This window comes from Mchenga conophoros, linkage group LG23 (genome assembly GCF_057382185.1).
Source record: "Mchenga conophoros isolate Kocher_MC1m ecotype Shallow Benthic linkage group LG23, M_conophoros_male_GT1.1, whole genome shotgun sequence".
Classification (NCBI taxonomy): domain Eukaryota; kingdom Metazoa; phylum Chordata; class Actinopteri; order Cichliformes; family Cichlidae; genus Mchenga; species Mchenga conophoros.
This window is the reverse complement of record NC_140547.1, coordinates 43,113,211-43,132,948: the sequence shown is the minus strand read 5'-3', so window position 1 is coordinate 43,132,948 and position 19,738 is coordinate 43,113,211. Positions and strand designations below refer to the sequence as shown.

Sequence of the window (19,738 nt, the reverse complement as noted above, 5' to 3'; positions counted from 1 at the left end):
GATTTGTAGGGTTAGGAGGATTATACTAAAAAAACAAAATAGAAAACAACCTCAAAGCTAGGCATGATTCAAGCTCCACTCCTGTTTAGCAGTTTGGTTTTTAAAATGTCAAATCATTTGTCCCTCACTTTGTAAAATCTATCAAAAATATTACTTCCACCTTGCTGAATGCTTAAATCAAACATAACCTTTTCACAATCACAACAAAGAATAAAAGTGCTAACAGTTTTTTTTCTTAAAGCAAATACATTCAGTGCCCGTGGTGTCCTGAGGACGTCGATGGTGGCTGCAGTTTCTCAGACTTGCGATCTTTGGTTTCGGTGTCTGATGATGAATCTGGGTCCTGAGCCTGTTGTTGCTTCATCCACATGTTTGCATATAAACCTCCTTTTTGTAGCAATTCCTCATGTCTGGGATGGAGAAAATGTTGTTATTTACTAACTGTTCAGTGAACACAGAGATGTGCTAATGCGAAACACAAAGATTACTCAGTACTCATTGTAAGTCCTGTGAAAAACTAAGTACGCCTTTACTGTTTCCACAGGAAATTAAGTCCACCATGAGAAAGATTGTATGTTACTGGATGTTGTTTACAGGAGTTTCATTCAAAACAATCAGGCACACTTACCGTCCACGCTCAGCAATCCGCCCTTCATTGACAACCAGGATCTGGTCTGCTGCGATGATGGTGGACAACCTATTACAGAGCAATAACGGACCCACAACTCATCGGTGAAATAAATGAAGATGGATAAATTCACTTAAAAAAACCTGACAGTACATGAATTTATTTACCTGTGAGCTACAACCACTGTAGTACGATTGGCACAGACTTTGGCCAGAGAGGCCTGGATGTTGCGTTCTGTCTGTGTGTCCAGGGCAGATGTGGCCTACAGAGAGATAATATTAGAAAACTGCAACTAACAGCAATGAGTTTACACTTGAGATGACAGTTCAGTCACATACCTCATCCAGCAGGATGATTTGTGGTGCTTTGAGGATAGTTCTGGCGATAGCCACCCTCTGCTTCTCTCCTCCACTCAGCTTCAGTCCTCTTTCCCCCACCTGGGTATCATAACCTGCCTGACAAAAACACAGGAAGAGGCTGAAAAAACTTCTTGCAAAGTATTAAAATACAACAGTCACCTCAAAGGCACTTTATATTGTAAGCTAAAGACCAAACAATAACAGAGCGAAAACCCCAACAATAACATCAAATCCCCTACAAGCATGGACTTAGCGACAGGGGGAAGAAAATATTCTTTTCAAAAGTAAGAAACTTCTGGCAGGATTGGCTGCAATCAGTTGGGGGTGAGGAGAGGGAGACAGAACAAAAGACACACTGTTAAAAGAGGTGAGTAAAGAAGAAGCATAAGAGGGGCCTGAAAGTTAAAGGCTCCGCCTCCCATTCTAATTTTAAATACTATAAGAACCACAAGTAGGCCCGGAGTCTGAGGACATGTGGTACTATAAGGACTTTCAGATAAGACGGGGCCTTATCTGAAAGCTTTGTTCAGAAATATGCATGTAAATGGTATAAACATAGATACATAGAAACACCCACAATGTTTTCAACAGTATGAAACAAATCTTTGAAGTCACAATGCTGAATAAACCAAGGGATTAATGTGCACGTTACCATCAGGGAAGGTCATGATTTTGTCATGGATATCAGCAGCGAGTGCAGCCTCCTCCACCTCCTGGTCATTAGCAGTGGTGCGACCGTAGCGAATGTTATCCCGGATGGTGTCGTTGAACAGCACGGTATCCTGGGGAACCACGCCGATATGAGATCGCAGAGATGTTTGTTTCACCTGAGGAAAGATGATGAGAAAGTAATAAGCAGTTTAGACTCCGTGTATGTGTGTGTGTATATATATATATATAAGCATGCAGTTACAGTAATATTAAAGACAAGACTTTATGACTTCTGCTTATATTATTAATTTTACTGGTTGTTTGTTAATGTCTTGAATTTCCAAATATTTCTCACACAGTAGCTCTGGTGCCAAACCTCTTACCTTTGATATATCCTGGCCATCAATGCGAATGCAGCCTCCCTGAACATCATAGAAACGGAAAAGCAGTCGAATGATTGTGCTTTTCCCAGATCCCGACGGCCCAACCTGAAGGTATGTTAGTAATCCGTAATGTTAGCAACACCTTAACTGCTCAATGTAATGCTGGGAAGCAGGAAACATCTCGCCTCAGACTCACCAGTGCAACTGTCTGTCCTGGAAGAACTGTGAAGGACACATCCCTGAGAATCTCCATGCTGCAAAGCAGTAAAGAAATCTAAGAATGAGCCATGCAAGAACACACTGAGACTGAAGTTTAATAAAAGAAATCAACGCAAAAATAAACCAACCCGTTTATGTAGCTGAAGTAAACGTTTTCAAACTCCACTTTCCCCAGTTTAAAGAGAAGGCTTCCTGCATTTACTTCATCCTTCACCTGCATCAGGCAACATATAAAGACCATAAAAAACTCAAAACACATAAAAACCCCCCACTGATATCACCGCTGCAAATATTTACCCATCTATAAACATACCTCTTGATCTTCTTCGAAAAGTTGGAACATGTTTTCCATGTCAATAAAGGAAGTCTGGATCATTCTGCAGGGAAAGAAGAGAGAAACCAACAGTTGGCAAAAGGAGTCAAACAGAGTGTGGTTAAATAGCTTACAGTATATAATGTGTTATCCTCCTTAAAAATACATAAAAAAGCAATATCTTTAAAACAGCAAACTATTTATAATCTAATGACTTATCTGTATTTTCTTACCTGTAGTATGTTCCAAACCAGTTGAGTGGAATGTACATTTGGATGATGTAGGTACCGAAGAGAACATAATCTCCAACCTGAGGTTAGAGTTGTTTTTATGGTCAAACTGAATTGGACAATTCCAACTAGCATTGTATTTCTTAATGTTCTGAGTATCTATTAAACATAAAGTTCATCCACTTTCTGAAATAAGCAAATCAGCTCTCTGCCCCGCCTTTTAAAACAACTTTCTTTTAATCGGCTGCCCCTCCCAAATGAGTGGATGGGGCTGTCTGAGATAACCATATTAGCGATATACTAAGGATTTACTTGCACAGATGATGATCCTAGTATTTGAAAGTTTGGGCATGTTCATTATCAGTGTCTACCAACCAAATGTGGACAAGCATAGTGTGTGCCATTATTACAAAGTCAATACCTGAAACTTGCCCTCTGTGACAAAGTATGCACAGAGCAAGGAGCCTGCTAGCAGTCCTAATCCAATGACGACATTCTGGGTTTGATTGAGCAAGGCCAGAGATGCCTGCGCCCTCCACTCTGAAGCCTACAAACAATCAGAAACATGAGTCAAGACTTCAAAATATAGACTTCCAATATACAGCTACTGGTATCTTTGCAAAAATGTCTTATTCTCTGATGCTAACAAAAGCCAAGAACCATTAAGTACACAACTCCAGAACTGAGACCACTAAATAAAACACTTTTGTCCAGATCAGACAACAAGTGTAAGTTTTGTTTTTGGTGAAATTATGCTGCTGCTTTTCTGATTTTTATCAGTATGTTCAAGGACCCCTGATGCCAGCACGTTACATGCAAAGGATTAAACTGCATATAAATTGTGGTAAGAGGCAGGTATGGATATCAGGCTTTTGCACATGCATACAATCTCACAATGACTGGGATCCATAAAGAAAGGACCATGTGTATGCACAGCTTTATGAATATGACAAAAGGAAAGTCCATGTTTATCTGCTTTTGTGTAGACATGCACACACATACAGGCTGTTGTCTATGTACATTGAGCTTTATGGGCCCAGAATTTCCCAGTGAGCTAACAGGTTTGCTCTACTGGCGAAACAGCAGCAGAATATTATGGATTGTCCAAATATTGTCCCAGGAAAATCAAAGCAGTAAAATCATACAAAAAACACTGAATTCCAACATCCAGTTATTTCATTTTGTCTTTGTTTTGAAATCAAACCTGACATAAATACTCATATTTTCTGGGTTGGCCACCTGGTGTGAGGCAACCTACTACATTTGCTTCCACTCAACATCTTAATACTAAAAGCTATCTGAAAGGTAGCAATAACTAGAAAGACTGTAGCAGAGCAGGTTTGCTCTGACTCCTGTTAAAGTAAACAAAGACATTTTCTAGTGATACAGCTGAAGAAAGAACAGCAGGGGAAGGCGTGGCAAGCCTTGTAATGCTTTATCTGCCTGACCTGACTTACCTGATAATTTAAGATTGCACCCTCAAACCGGCCGACCTCATAGTTCTCTGCATTGTAGTATTTTACCTTTTCAACAGGAATAAAAAGCACAAACAGTGACGAACTGTAATTTAGGTGCATTTTAGGATGAAAGAATAAAAAAACAACAACAACAAAACTTTGTGAACCACAAACTTATTTAATGTACCGTCTCAAAGTTTAACAAGGAGTCCACAGCCTTGGCCTTGGCAGCGTTATCCATCCGATTCATTTCTCGTCTGTACTTGGTTCTCCATTCAGTGATGATGATAGTCATAGCTGGCAAACACATTAATGTGAAATTACTACACAGTCAAAGAGGATCTGAAAAATCTATCTCAGGCCATGCGGAACTACACAGAAGATTAGCACACTTGAAGGTTTTCATTATTAAACTGGGTCAAAGCAAAGCTAGTTGAGGTTCAAAAGGTTCAACAGGCATAACTTACTGAGGTAGAAGGTCATGCAGATGAAGATAATAAGGCCAAGCCAGGCATTGAAATAAGTGATGAAGTAGATGATGGCGATGATAATATCAGCAATGGTTGGAAAGATGCTGAACACTATGTAGCTGTGGAAAAACACCAATACCTGAGTTTAATTTTTCTTCAGATTCTAACATGAGAGAAGCATTTATGGATAAAAAAAAAACATTTATGTTGGGCATAAATGTTTTGGGCATTTATGTTGTAAACCTTGTTGGTTGGTATATTTTGTCAGCAGGTTCGTTTATGAGTTACTCATTTGTTTATAATTGTTATGATCCTGACCGTTACTATCTCACCTGACCAAGTTGTTAACGGAAGATGTGCCACGGTTGATACTTCTCAGTACTTCACCAGTTTTGCGGCTCAGATGCCAGCGCAGAGAGAGGGAGTGCAGGTGGCCAAACAGATTGACTTGAACCAGTCGATTGGTGTACTGCTGCACGCGGATCCAGACGAAAGTGCGTACGTTACTCAGAAATCCAGAGGAACCTGAGAAGAAGAGAAGATGACGGCATTGTACTGCAGTGATTTGAATCATATCTGCCTAACAGAGTACAGTTTGTTCACGTTAATGGGAAGTCTTCTTCACAAACCAAGGTTAATTATGGCGTTCCACAGGGTTATTTGCTACGACCGAATCTGTTTACATTATACTTGCTTCCCTTAGGCTATATTATTAGAAGACATAGCATACATTTTCACTGCTATGCAGATAACACCTGGATTTATCTATCCATGAAGCCTGATGACACACAAATTAGTTATGCTAAAGGAATTTCTAAAAGACAATTTTTTCTGTTTGTAAATTCAGATAAAACTGGCGTTATCATACTCTGCCTTAAAAAACTTTATGGTGTCTAACCACTGTGAGGAATCTTGGAATCATTTTTGTCCAGGATACTTCCCTCAATGCACATATTCAGCAAATATGTAGAACTGCTCCATTGCATTTGCACAACATCTCTAACCTTAGACACAACCTGTCTCAGAGTGATGCTGAAAAACTAGTTTGTGCATTTATTACTTCTAGGCTGGTTGTTCTTAAAACTCCCTGAAAAGCCTTCAGTTGATCCAAAATGCTGCAGCAAGACAAGTGACAGGAACTAGAAAGAGAGAGCAGATTTCTACCATAATAGCTTCTCTTAACTGGCTCTCTGTTAAATCAGGAATTAGATTTAAACCCTTTTCCTTAAAAAACAAGGTCTTGAATTATCAGGCCTCATTTGATCTTATCTTTAAGTCCTCACAGTACAGTATCAGTACAAAAGTGGAGCACTTCGCTCTGTTGGGTTACTTGTAATTCCTTGAATTTTTTAACCTTAACTCTACTTGATGTGACATGTGAGGCAGAAATTCATTGTGCAGCTCTCTACAATGTTCACTGTCTACACTGGGCATCCATGAGGTCCTACCTGCTCCTCCACCCTGCATGAGCTTGAGCAGGACATAAATACACACTGTAACAGCTAAAGTGTGCCAGCTGCTGCCATCAGTCAGTTCATCCACTGAAAACAGATGAGACAAAATGAGGCTTTCAAGCTGTGGTGAAAAGATTCAATGAATAAATAAAAAGCATTATGAGATTTTAATTTGACTGCAACAATGTCACTGCAGTACCATCAGTGTGAGTGACTGAACATTTGAGTCTATAGTGCATGATGATGAAGACACATCACTCACCAATATACTTGGAGTAAATAGGTACAAAGATATTAACAGCCCTCTCCACTCCCAGCAGCCCCAAACAGAAGAGGACCAGCAGCTGGAGAAACTTGTTGCCTTGTGGCCACATGTAAGGAACAAGCAGACGGACCTTCTTCCAAAATCCCTTCCAGGTGGACTGGTTCTCCTCTGATCTTCCCAACAGGCTCTGACCCAGAGAAAGATATGAAACCATTAAAACAGCGTTAATAGAGTATATAAGCAAAGCTGCTCGTGTGTTTTAATATACAGTGGAAGTGCTGCAAGTGCCCTGTCACTACCTGTCTACTGTTTTCTACGTCACGCTCATCTTCATTTATCAGAAGCATGTAAAGGTCTCCTTGGCAACCCTGGAGCTTTGAGACCAATGAAGAAGAGCAGCCCAGTGCTAATGTAGCGCATCATCCACAGGAACAACTGCACCTGAAGTTTTCATAGATGTTTACACACACATCAGCATGGATACAAAACAGCGTTTAACACAATGGTAACACAATGCTAACTAGAAAAATATGCATTTCCTGCGAAAATGCAGTGTGGATGCTTTAAAGCTGAAGCTGTATGCAAAAACTAGCTGAAAAGTTGCAGAAATTGTAAAAACTTTGCAGAAGCAAAGGAACTTTGCTAAAATGGAATAACTTAGCAGAACTGCAACATCTTAGAGGAAACATAATACTTGGCAGAAATACAATAGCATAGCAGAACTTAGCAGAAATATTGTAACTTACCAGAAACATGATAACTTCTCAAAAATACAAGAATTTAGGAAAAATAGTATAAGATAACAGAAAGAATATATTTAGCCAAAAATACTTAAACATTACGGAAACACTATGATTTAGAAAAATAGTACAACATAGCAGAAATACTGTGATTTACCAGAGACACTGTGATGAACTATGAATATTGTCATTTTAAATTAATACTATGGTTTAGCACAAATACTATCATTTGACAGAAATACTGTGTTTCAGCACAAATACTCTGGTTTAGCACAAAGGAGATTAACCCCTGGAGGGTCTTGGGTCGATTTGTGGCTCTAAGACCGATAGTGTATGCATTTTTCTAAGACCCTCCAGGGGTTAAGGAGATATGACAATTCGAAAATGCCTCTCATTACAGAAATCAAGCGGTGATTTTGAACAAACTCTCCATTGACTTTCTATGGAGAGTTTTTCCGACTTTCTGTTGGTCTGAGGAGATTTGCCAAAATTCTATAAATTCCACAACAATGATAGTGACATTTTCAGAAAGCCAGCAAAAATACCTACGTTTTGATGTATAATTTGTGGAAGTTGAGTGAAATTTGAGCAAGTAGCAAGAAGTTGTTCGGACATGAAGAGAAGACTGCGAAACCTTCAGTGGCAACAATAACAACGCATGTATTTTGTGAGAAATCACAATTTTGCAACTCAAAACTTTAAGAAGCATAAAAGTAAAACGGTAAAAGATTTGAAAAAGCTGATTTATACCTGAATAGCCCAATAATTTGAGAACATTTTAAAGTTTGAATGGTTGTTCTACGTGAAAATATGAGGAAGTAGTTAAGTTTCAAAAACAAGCTAATTTTAGCAGAATTGCAAAGTTTCCCATTCATTTCAAATTAAAGGAAAAAAAGCTTAATATTTTAAAAAGTATAATAGTGAAAAATACCAAAAGACATAGCCGTTATTAGCAGAAATAGCAGAATAGTTTAAAATTTGAACGGTGAAAATCGGCTGAAAATTGTGGAAGTAGATCCACGGCGAAAAGTGTACGGAAACACCAAGAAGGAACTCAATAGTGTGGATGCTTAAAGCATCCACACAATAACACAGTAATGTGAATATGCTGAAGACTGTTAAGTGTTTTATTGAACAGTTACCACACATCTAGGTAGTTTACTATTATAATATCATTTACTATTAAAATAGCACTTTCATAATGTTGACTTTATGGGATGAAGGATGCAATACAATAACATTTTGCATTTGGCTTAGGATCTGAAAGTCAACTGAGCAGTGACTCAGCAGAAAAGGCTCAGGCATGCTTATCTTCCATGGCACTTTGTTTTCTTTTGTTTGCTGAGCAGACACTTGATACATGAGCCTGACTGTACTACTCTGAGGAGTGGCGCTAAAAGCAGACTCATTTTTAATATATAACTAACCTTTGGCTCATAAAGACTATTTAATCACACACCGAAGAGCTTTATTAATATGCTGCAAACACACTCTGATCAACTTATCTTAACGCTAAATAAATAGAAATGGAGATTTGAAGGGATTCATTCTAAATTCATGAGAATGTACTTTGCAATTACACAGTAATCATCGTATATTTATAAATACATTATTTGTTTTCTACTAAATAGTATTAAATCACTGTACTGTTAACCCTAAACAGATAGGAATGGAGATAAACTGCATAATGCAAGGTAAATGCAAGTATCAGCATGAATATTTCGAAAGTAGTCTTCACTTCTTTGTTAGGTTCCTGGAACACAATGTTAAAAAAATATCTTATGTGAGTGTTCACCTGTTGTGGTTTGTTCTCCAGGCCCCACCACCACTGAGGACTGTACCAGGACACAAAAGCCAGGTTCTCAGCACAGAAAGCTACAGCCCAGAACAGCAGCAGGACGGCACTGTGTCCTCTTGTCCGATCCGACACCAGGACCCTGCACCTCTCCACCCTGAGTAGAGCCATAGCCCAGGCCCATCCCAGGATGGAAAAGCAGCCGTACAGCACCACATACCCTGGAAGTTCATCTGCATTCGTGGCTCTCCAAATCATTCCACCCAGAAACTGGATGATCAGAAAGACGTGGAGGACCTGCTGAAAACCATAGAGGCAGGAGCGAGGAATGAACTTGCGCTCCATTTGCGTGCCATACTTTTGGTAGCATATGCAGTGGATGGTGCCAAGGAGGAAGGAGAGGGAGAGCAGGATGGTGGGGACCAGTGTGAAGTAGAAGCAGGGGGCGATGCCTTCATCCACCCAGGTTATGGAGATGAAGGAATTTGCTTCACAGTAGCTCTGCACAAACACCATGGCTGCAGCTAGGAGAGAGAAATCATTTTAAAATCCTAGCAGCAAATCCTAACAAAGACATCCCGCCTGTACGAGGTGTTTTATAGTATACCTAGAAAGAGGAACTGCTTTGGCTCTTTTACATTAGGCACTGATTTATGCGATAGTAGTAAATAAATACCGACATACAGCTAAAATGTGTGATAAATACTGTAGGCAGATAAAGAACAAATAGTGTAAGCAATTATAATTATTACCTTATAAACTTATAACTATCAGACTACATTTCAGAGAGTCTAGAGATGAAACCGGCTGTTGTTGTTAGTTTTTAACATTACCTTTCCCAGGCAGGCAGCTGTGAAGTCCAAACACTGTACACAGTCCACTTGTTAGTAACCGAGGCTACTCCAGGGAGACGAGCGAGTCCTCCGAGCTGTTATTAGCTTGCTTATCGTCTCTAACTGTAGTTCAAACGACCTTCAGTAATGACACCCAGAGCACAATAACTCACAGCTATGTGTCTGTCATTACTACCACCAGCTGTGTGTTACACTGATGAAGCCGGTGTTCGGAGTCCTCCCAGTTCTTCTTCTTCTTGTCAAATTTTCCTGGCGAAACCGTGGAGTAACGCTACCAGCTGGCACGGAGTGTGAACACACACAGACACACCAAATAAAAAAACAAAAACAAAACCCTTTTAAATCAAATTAGTTTGTCTTAAAAACAATGTATTAGAAATTGTACACGGACCGCTAGCTTTTAAATCAGGTCCAGTATCATTTTCATCTTAATTAGGATCAGTAGTTTCTTCTTCTCCACTGCCTGGAGCAAATTTAGCTTCACACCTTTGCCATTGCAGTGCACTGCAATTCATACATTAAAAAGCAAGAATAGTTAATACATTACTTTCAATTAGTGCACCTGTTTTAAGGTGGACCCTTGAGGTATCAAACCTGAGACAAAGGCTCAATACTGTTAGTTAAAGAACAATTTGCAGCCAAGGACATACGAGCAGAAACAAGGACACAGTCAGTCTTAAACACAACATCAAGCAACTGAGGCAGCATTATTCAGTGTAGACACTCGGAAAAAGAAATCACACTGCCACTGCAATCACCTGAACAAACGGCTAAGAAAGCTGCCTTTTTACATTAAAGCTTATACAAACCTTTATTTTAGTGTAAAGACTCGACAGAGACACAGAGGCATTCCAGTTCAAGAGTGCTGCTATAAAAGCACACAAAGCATCTATGAAATGCATGTCATTATTTTTCATTTACACTATCAGTTAATAAGGCAAATAAGTATTTGTGACATAGGTTACTATAAAAGCAGGCTGGGGAGAATCCACACTTGATATGAGTGTAACACTGCTTACTTATGTGAAATCATCATCAGTGAATGCTTGCAAAACAGAAACTACCTTGGTATTATAACAAACGGCTTGACATTGGCCACACATCCACACTTGCAGGTTTCTTTTTCCTCTCTCTTTTTGCTATCTTCACACCGATGTCTCTCTTTCTCGCCTGGCTCTTCTCTCAGTCTTTGTGCTGTCATCCAACAGGTCGGTGTAACACTGAAGCAGGGTTCAGTTATCTATATCACCTATCCACCCATATCAATTGCATTATTCAAGCTGAGTATCAGGCTTCTACTGCTGGCGGTTGACATAAGCAGTTCTTTTCACCTTTTTTCTTACCTTTTTAAATTCATTTTTATTATTATTTACGTCTTTTTGAAGAGATCTGGCCACGAAGGCAGCTGAAATAGCAACATATGCAACATCACAGGTTTATCAAGGTATTTTAAGTAGCCATAAAAGACTGGATTGATTATAATGTAGGTGCAAACTTTAGTCATGGAGATACTTGCAAAGCAGGTCATTTCTTTATTTTATATATAACCCTTAATAATAATAATAATTCATTTTACAAATATAAGCAAAGAAATTACATATAAAAGAGTTGTTGGCACAACATCATCTCCAATAGATAGTTTCCCTGAATATGTAGCATTAGAGGAAAATGAAAAATAATACAAAAATACGTTATTGTTCCGGCTATTAGTAAAGTTATTTTTAGGGGTGCTAAGATGAAATTTAGGGATGCTTGAGCACCTCTGAAAAGGGTCTAAACTCACCAATGTCCACCACAGACACAGTTTCCAGTATGGTGTCTTACTATTATAAATAAATTCAGTGTATCCAGGTCCGAGTTGTGAAATGATCATCTCCTGTCTCAGCAAATCTTCTCGAAACAAACAGTATTTTAGTCCAATTTACAGACACAGTTTGCTGCTATTACACAACAGGTCTAAAGTTTTACTGCTGGATGGCTTCAGGTTTCGGCACTTTAATATCCCATAAGTGAAACATGCACAGAATTAATTAACACCAGACCATCCCTATTACCAATAAATTAACGTGGTATTACACGACTTATCATAGATATAACAATTCAGATTGTAAACTCATTATGATGCAGTTTTGCATCCATGGACTAAGTAAAATAATAGTTTGTTAAATGCATCAGTGATGTGAGATACCGTCACATTAACATTTCTTCAAAGTCTAAACTGGACAGGATGTTGTTTTAATGTAAAGACAGAAAAAGGATGGAAATAATGCCATTTATTGCTCATGATTACATGATAAAACAGTATTTCCAAAACCTGTAACTATGAACAACACCTTTCGTGAGGTAGATATAAGACAGCAAATAACTTATTTAAAATTGTATGGCTGTACTTAGATCTATGGACGTTTAATTTCTAGACATTCTTTTTCATGCAGATATTTTGACTTGCTAACTGAGCACAAGCGCAGATCGATAACTTGGCCCCATTACATCCACATACCGAGTGGAAACCTCTGCCGTGAGAAATGTCTGTGGTCTTTCTGCCAATGGAAGGCTGGACTGTACAACTTCAGGCATGAATCAGTATGTCTAAAGATAACTGAATGATGAAAAACAATCAACAAACCCTGACACAACAATGCTATTATCAAAGAAAATGAAAAAAATATATATTTTTGTCAGTGTCACACAGAAAATGATGATGAATGCCCATTATTTTACTACCATAAACATGGAGATATATATTTATGCACTACCAGCTCCTCTCTCCTGCTCCAAGAATGTACAAATACATACAGCTCAAAATTCAGCTAACAAAACTTTAAATAACAAAACAAAATCCCTGATGACATTAACACCATTCTATTCTTAAGCATATAGTATTCAGCAGGATTCAGAATTAACAGTCTGAGCACACCAAGATACAGTGTCAAGACTGATTTCACTTTTCATGTGTCTCAGGTCATATTATTGCTCCACAGCAGAAGCAGAAATATACAACCCCCATAGCTTCTTTCTCATTAACAATAAAAACGAATAAGCTGGTTTTTCATGAAACTTGGTAGAGAGGTGGAGGAAAGACGGGAACCCCCCCACCACCACCACCACATTTTATTCAAAGGGGACCCATTATGCTTTTCTTGCACCTCCATATTTGTATTCTAAGACTCTAATAGCTCCAATAGTCCAACTCTTTAGTCTAACTTTCCTCTGCCCAGCAGGTGGAGCAGGTGGGTGGGGTTTCAGTGCTTACTGTGAGAGTTGTGTGACTGAGATAATTAGGGATTTCCCCTCTCTTCGACATCATAGAGAGTCACAACAAGAAAAAAAAAGTCTCAAATTGTGAATTTAAGCAGTCTGCAACCTGAACATCTGGCTCACAGGAATAATTATAAATAAACTGATCTTTTTGGATCTTTGGCGGTCTTTAAATGAGCATCTGCACATGTAACAGTACATCTATGAGAGAAAAAGCACAGCAGGTCCCCATTATGTTTAGTTTGTGAGCACATAGTATCATCTGTCTCTTCTCCTGTGCCAATTCTTTTTAGTTTTAGATCTTTTGTTAACTCCTGGCATCAAAACCGTAGCTGGAATCACAACTATTGGATAAAGTCTAAAAGGTGTGAATACCTCTTCAGTTTCATTAGGCACCTTAGCCTGACCTGTCATTGCACATTCACTTTAGAAAATCTAGCAATAAATAACACTTTCACCTTGCTGAGTGTTCAAAACATTTAAAATCACACATTGCCTTTTTACAACCATAACAAAGAATACAAAAAGATTTTTCTTAAAGCAAATACATTCAGTGCCCGTGGTGTCCTGAGGAGGTTGATGGTGGCTGTAGTTTCTCAGACTGGCGATCTTTGGTTTCAGTGTCTGATGATGAATCTGAGTCCTGAGCCTGTTGTTGCTTCAACCACATGTCTGCATACAAACCTCCTTTTTGTAGCAATTCCTCATGTCTAGGATGGAGAAAAGATTGATATTTATTTGTTTATTGGTTTGCTGGTCTGTAGCATTCAGGTGAGTGCTAACACAAGGCCACGGAGGAAGGACATCAGCAATCATCTTAAAGAAGCAGCTGCTGCTGCCAAGCAGTGTTTATAGGGATATTTCCAAACAACTTGAAAACCATAATTCTACAGTGGAAAACCTTCAAAACAGCTGCCCATTCATGCAAGGAGTGGACGTCGCAGTATATTCACTCTAACGTAAGACTGTGCAATGCTTAGAGAAACCACAAAAAGAGCTGCATCTCAGACTCTACAGGCATCCGTTAGCATGTTAAATGTTTATGTTAAAAGTTCATGTTAAAAATTCATGACATTGTGATTACAAAAAGAAAAAAAAAGAAAAAAAAGAAAATCGCAATCGACAGATGAAAACAAAGTGGAGATATTTGGCCATAATGCACAGCACCACATTTTGCAAAAAACAATATTGGCAAAAGACCTCATAACAACTGTCAGCACTATAGCAGTGATGACTTGGGCTTGTTTTGCAGCCACATGACCTCAGTACCTTGGGCATGAATTACATGGTCATGGAAAACTTTTCTTTTTCCAGGGTAGAATGATGGACGGCATACATTTTTAGTGACTTTAAATCACAACAATTGGGTGCACGTTTGAATTTAATTTGAATTTCCTCTAACCCACTCAGCAGCAAATTTATGGACTACCTCCAAATTCAACTTTGCGTTAAATGAACAGACAGGACACAATTTGATGTTCCAGCAGAACAATGATCCCAAGCACACATCGGTGTTTTTTTTAATGGATAAAGCAAGCAAACATTAAGCTTTTGAAATGGCCTTTCCAAAGTTCTGACCTCAGCCCAACTGAAAATTTATAGACTATCAGGGCTCTAGACTAACTTTTTGCCACGGTTGCACCAGGCGCACCAGCACAAAAGTTAGGTGCGCCCACTGGTGCGACCAAGGTTTTTATTTAGTCGCACCATTGAAAAATTTGGTCGCATTTGCGACCCGAGGTCCCGATTCACAAGGTCCCGATTCAATTCGAGTCAATTTTGCCTCAGACAGTCAGAAATATTATAACTCTGATCATATGTGAGACTTCATCAGAGGTGTGAGCATCACAGCAGATGCATTTGTGTCAAAGTAACTGAGAGTAAAACACAGAAAAACATGAAGGAGATTTTCCTGGCAGATAACCTTAATTAGCCAAATTTTAAAAAATTTACATTTCTTCAGTATTGAACAGCAGAAATTAGGCTTTCTTGGCCGAGGACATTTAAGTAAAAAAAAAACAAAACGCTGCAAACAATGGTCGACTGGTGGGCAATAAGTGAATGAATAATGCTGAAAACATGCTGATTCAGTGAATTTTGGTTGGAGAGAGACAAAACCCACAGCTCAGAATCTAGCACAAAAAAGACGTAAACACAAAGCGCAGACCCGCCAACGCATCAGAATCAGTGAGCTGTCAGCGGTCAGCCCCAACGGCGTGTCCGTGTACGTGCCGTCGGGTGAGAAAGCCGAGAAAGAGAAATCTGATTCTGATGCGTCGGGTCCGCTCTGTGTTTATGTCTTTGTGTGGAATCTGTTTAGCTGCTCTCATTTACTGTTGGTGGTTGTTAAAATAGTTTTGAGAGCTTTAACCTGAGATTCTGGCGTTTCTGGCAAAATACATTTATATTTAAAAGTCTTATAAAAGTTTTTATATTAAAAAATTCAGGATTTAATGAATTGATATCGCTTTATTCAAGCTACTCACCTCCCTCTTCCACCTGCACTTTCAAACGTACACACAAAGGACTACGGGACAACTACAGGACCACGGTCAATCATAGAGGTCCCGCTCCTGACTATCTCTGATTGGGACACACGATAGGGGCATGATGTCTGTCAGTTGTCAACACGGAGACTTTCAGAGTTGCCGGGACTTTTTTTTTTTTTTTTTTTTACTGGAACAGCTGGTCGCACCGGTGTGACAGGATTTTATTTAGTTGCACAATTGAAAAATTGGTCGCACTCTAGAGCCCTGACTATGCTTAAAAGTTGTAACAAAACTAAACAGTTTCAATGATATCGACCAATTCTGCCAAGAAGACAGTGAGCAAAAATCAAGCCAGAATAATGCCAGAAGCTTGTTGATGGCTAGCCCCAAATTATCATGAGATTAATGCTCATGATGACCCTCTGTAAACTTTTCACAGATTCCTATGAATGCTTTAGTTTTCACAACTGTATGTGTTATGGCAGGAGTTTCATTCAAAACAATCAGGCACACTTACCGTCCACGCTCAGCAATCCGCCCTTCATTGACAACCAGGATCTGGTCTGCTGCGATGATGGTGGACAACCTATTACAGAGCAATAACGGACCCACAAGTCATCGGTGAAATAAATGAAGATGGATAAATTCACTTAAAAAAACCTGACAGTACATGAATTTATTTACCTGTGAGCTACAACCACTGTAGTGCGATTGGCACAGACTTTGGCCAGAGAGGCCTGGATGTTGCGTTCTGTCTGTGTGTCCAGGGCAGATGTGGCCTACAGAGAGATAATATTAGAAAACTGCAACTAACAGCAATGAGTTTACACTTGAGATGACAGTTCAGTCACATACCTCATCCAGCAGGATGATTTGTGGTGCTTTGAGGATAGTTCTGGCGATAGCCACCCTCTGCTTCTCTCCTCCACTCAGCTTCAGTCCTCTTTCCCCCACCTGGGTATCATAACCTGCCCAACAGAAACACGGGAAGAGGCTGAAAAACCTTCTTGCAATATAGAAGAGACTGCAGTTACATAGTGATCATCACTAACTACACTTTAGAACATTTTAAAAATATGGCTAACTTCAGAAATATACATTTAAAAGATATAAACTTAGATTCAATTTAAACACCCACGATTTTATTAAAAGTATGAAACAAATCTTTGAAGTCACAATGCTGAATAAACTGAGGGATTAATGTGCACGTTACCATCAGGGAAGGTCATGATTTTGTCATGGATATCAGCAGCGAGTGCAGCCTCCTCCACCTCCTGGTCACTAGCAGTGGTGCGACCGTAGCGAATGTTATCCCGGATGGTGTCGTTGAACAGCACGGTATCCTGGGGAACCACGCCGATATGAGCTCGCAGAGATGTCTGTTTCACCTGAGGAAAGATGATGAAGATAAAGTAATAAGAAGTCTAGTCTGTGCAATTATAGTAATAACAAAGACTTTATGACTTCTGCAATAAGAGAATTGGCTGATTTGTGTTTCACTGGATTAATGACTTCATTATAATGTAGATTTCATATACAGCTGTCGACTGGATGACTGGAAGTTTCAAATATTTCTCACACAGTAGCTCTGGTGCCAAACCTCTTACCTTTGATATATCCTGGCCATCAATGCGAATGCAGCCTCCCTGAACATCATAGAAACGGAAAAGCAGTCGAATGATTGTGCTTTTCCCAGATCCCGACGGCCCAACCTGAAGGTATGTTAATAATCTGTAATGTTAGTAACACCTTAACTGCTCAATGTAATGCTGGAAAGCAGGAAACATCTCGCCTCAGACTCACCAGTGCAACTGTCTGTCCTGGAAGAACTGTGAAGGACACATCCCTGAGAATCTCCTTGCTGTAAAGCAGTAAAGAAATTTATAAGAGCCACGCAAGAACACACTGAGACTGAAGTTTTAAGAAAAGAAATCAATGCAAAAATAAACCAACCCGTTTGTGTAGCTGAAGTAAACGTTTTCAAACTCCACTTTCCCCAGTTTAAAGAGAAGGCTTCCTGCATTTACTTCATCCTTCACCTGCATCAGGCAACATATAAAGACCACAAAAAACTCAAAACACATAAAAACCCCCCACTGATATCACCGCTGCAAATATTTACCCATCTATAAACATACCTCTTGATCTTCTTCGAAAAGTTGGAACATGTTTTCCATGTCAATAAAGGAAGTCTGGATCATTCTGCAGGGAAAGAAGAGAGAAACCAACAGTTGGCAAAAGGAACAGGAGTCAAACAGAGTTTTGGTAAAAGCAATACATAATCTCTATATTTCTTTTACCTGTAGTATGTCCCAAACCAGTTGAGTGGGGTGTACAGCTGGATGATGTAGGTACCGAAGAGAACATAATCTCCAACCTGAGGTTAGAGTTGCTTTTATGACACTTATAATAATATAATAACAACAATAATAACATAATTGCATAGTTTTGGAAATGTGGAGAGGCATAATGCAAACCATTATTACAAAGTCAATACCAGAAACGTTCCCTCTGTGACAAAGTATGCACAGAGCAAGGAACCAGCCAGCAGTCCTGCTCCAATGATGGCGTTCTGTGTTTGATTGAGTAAGGCCAGAGATGCCTGGGTTTTATACTCTGATTCCTACAACAGGAGAAGGAAGCAACAATTAAATATATGACTCCATTCCTGAGACCACTAAATTAAACATTTTTCTCTACCTCTGTGATCAATGTCTCAGTTTTAGTTTTGGTGAAATACAGGAACAAATATCTACATGCAAACCCAATAATAGTTGGTTAAATGTCTCTTAGCAAGTGATTTTGCTTATTTTGGAGCCATGATTTAGTGACATAACACCCAACGATGTCCAAGAATTTAGAGGTAGTCCTCAGCAGCAGAATATTATGGATTGTCTAAATATTGTCCCAGGAAAATCAAAGCAGCAAAATCACACAAAAAAACACTGAATTCCAACATCCAGTTATTTCATTTTGTCTTTGTTTTGAAATCAAACCTGACATAAATTTGCTTCCACGCAGCATCTTAATGCTAAAAGCTATCTCAAAGGTAGCAATAACTAGAAAGACTGTAGGAGAGCAGGTTTATTCTGACTCCTGTTAAAGTAAACAAAGACCAGCTTAGGAAAAAAAACAGCAGGGGAAGGCGTGGCAAGCCGTGGAGTGCCAAAACCGGTTGATAAATGCACTTACCTGATATTTTAAGATTGCACCCTCAAACCGGCCGACCTCATAGTTTTCTGCATTGTAGTATTTTACCTATGGAACCAGAAAAAATGAATTGTATTTTAAAGTGCATTTTAAGATGAAAGAATAATAAAAAGAAAAGTAAACTTCTTTATGAACCACAAACTTATTTAATTTACCGTCTCAAAGTTTAACAAGGAGTCCACAGCCCTGGACTTGGCAGTGTTATCCATCTGATTCATTTCTCGTCTGTACTTGGTTCTCCATTCAGTGATGATGATCGTCAAGGCTGGCAAACATTTGAATAAGGAATTACTACACAGTCAAAGAGGATCTGAAATCTATCTTAGCCAATGCTGAAGTACAGAAATGTTTTTCACACTTGAAGTTTATTTTTCATTATTAAACTGGGTCAAAGTGAAGCTAGTTGAGGTTCAACATGCATAACTTACTGAGATACAGGGTCATGCAGATGAAGACAATAAGGCCAAACCAGGCATTGAAAAGAGCGCTGAAGTAGATGATGGCGATGATAATATCAGCAATGGTTGGAAAGATGCTGAACACTATGTAGCTGTGGAAAAACACCAATACCTGAGTTTAATTTTTCTTCAGATTCTAACATGAGAGAAGCATTTAAGGATAAAAACATTGCCTAACAGAATCATTATTTGAGTTATTACTAATTGTTAATAATTATTGTGATCCTGTTTGATGCCATCTTACCTGAGCAAGCTATTAATGGAAGCTGTGCCACGATCAATACTTCTCAGTACTTCACCAGTTTTGCGGCTCAGATGCCAGCGCAGAGAGAGGGAGTGCAGGTGGCCAAACAGATTGACTTGAACCAGTCGATTGGTGTACTGCTGCACGCGGATCCAGAAGAAAGAGCGCATGTTACTGACAAATCCAGAGGAACCTGAAAAGAAGAGAGGTTGGTGGTCAGAATAATGAAGCAGCCTTAATGCTAGTGTGGCATGTGAGGCT

At 39.2% G+C, this 19,738-nt stretch overlaps 1 protein-coding gene and 1 pseudogene across 1 annotated transcript in view; both read right to left on the bottom strand.

The window, feature by feature from the left end:
• Positions 1-66: 66 nt before the first annotated feature.
• Positions 67-10,318, bottom strand: LOC146547985 (ATP-binding cassette sub-family B member 6-like; annotated as a pseudogene).
• A 1,758-nt stretch (positions 10,319-12,076) lies between these two features.
• The window catches only part of LOC146547984 (ATP-binding cassette sub-family B member 6-like), a 9,925-nt gene continuing 2,263 nt past the window's right edge, over positions 12,077-19,738 (bottom strand). The window contains exons 4-18 of the mRNA XM_085265017.1: positions 19,478-19,670; positions 19,204-19,325; positions 18,931-19,040; positions 18,758-18,823; positions 18,063-18,188; positions 17,866-17,942; positions 17,704-17,767; positions 17,519-17,604; positions 17,369-17,426; positions 17,173-17,277; positions 16,779-16,953; positions 16,421-16,533; positions 16,250-16,344; positions 16,083-16,151; positions 12,077-13,786 (exon numbers count right to left, since the gene is read on the bottom strand). Of these exons, the coding sequence (XP_085121143.1) occupies positions 13,627-13,786; positions 16,083-16,151; positions 16,250-16,344; positions 16,421-16,533; positions 16,779-16,953; positions 17,173-17,277; positions 17,369-17,426; positions 17,519-17,604; positions 17,704-17,767; positions 17,866-17,942; positions 18,063-18,188; positions 18,758-18,823; positions 18,931-19,040; positions 19,204-19,325; positions 19,478-19,670 (1,619 nt within the window). The 3' untranslated portion in view covers positions 12,077-13,626. The remainder of the gene's footprint in view (positions 13,787-16,082; positions 16,152-16,249; positions 16,345-16,420; positions 16,534-16,778; positions 16,954-17,172; positions 17,278-17,368; positions 17,427-17,518; positions 17,605-17,703; positions 17,768-17,865; positions 17,943-18,062; positions 18,189-18,757; positions 18,824-18,930; positions 19,041-19,203; positions 19,326-19,477; positions 19,671-19,738) is intronic.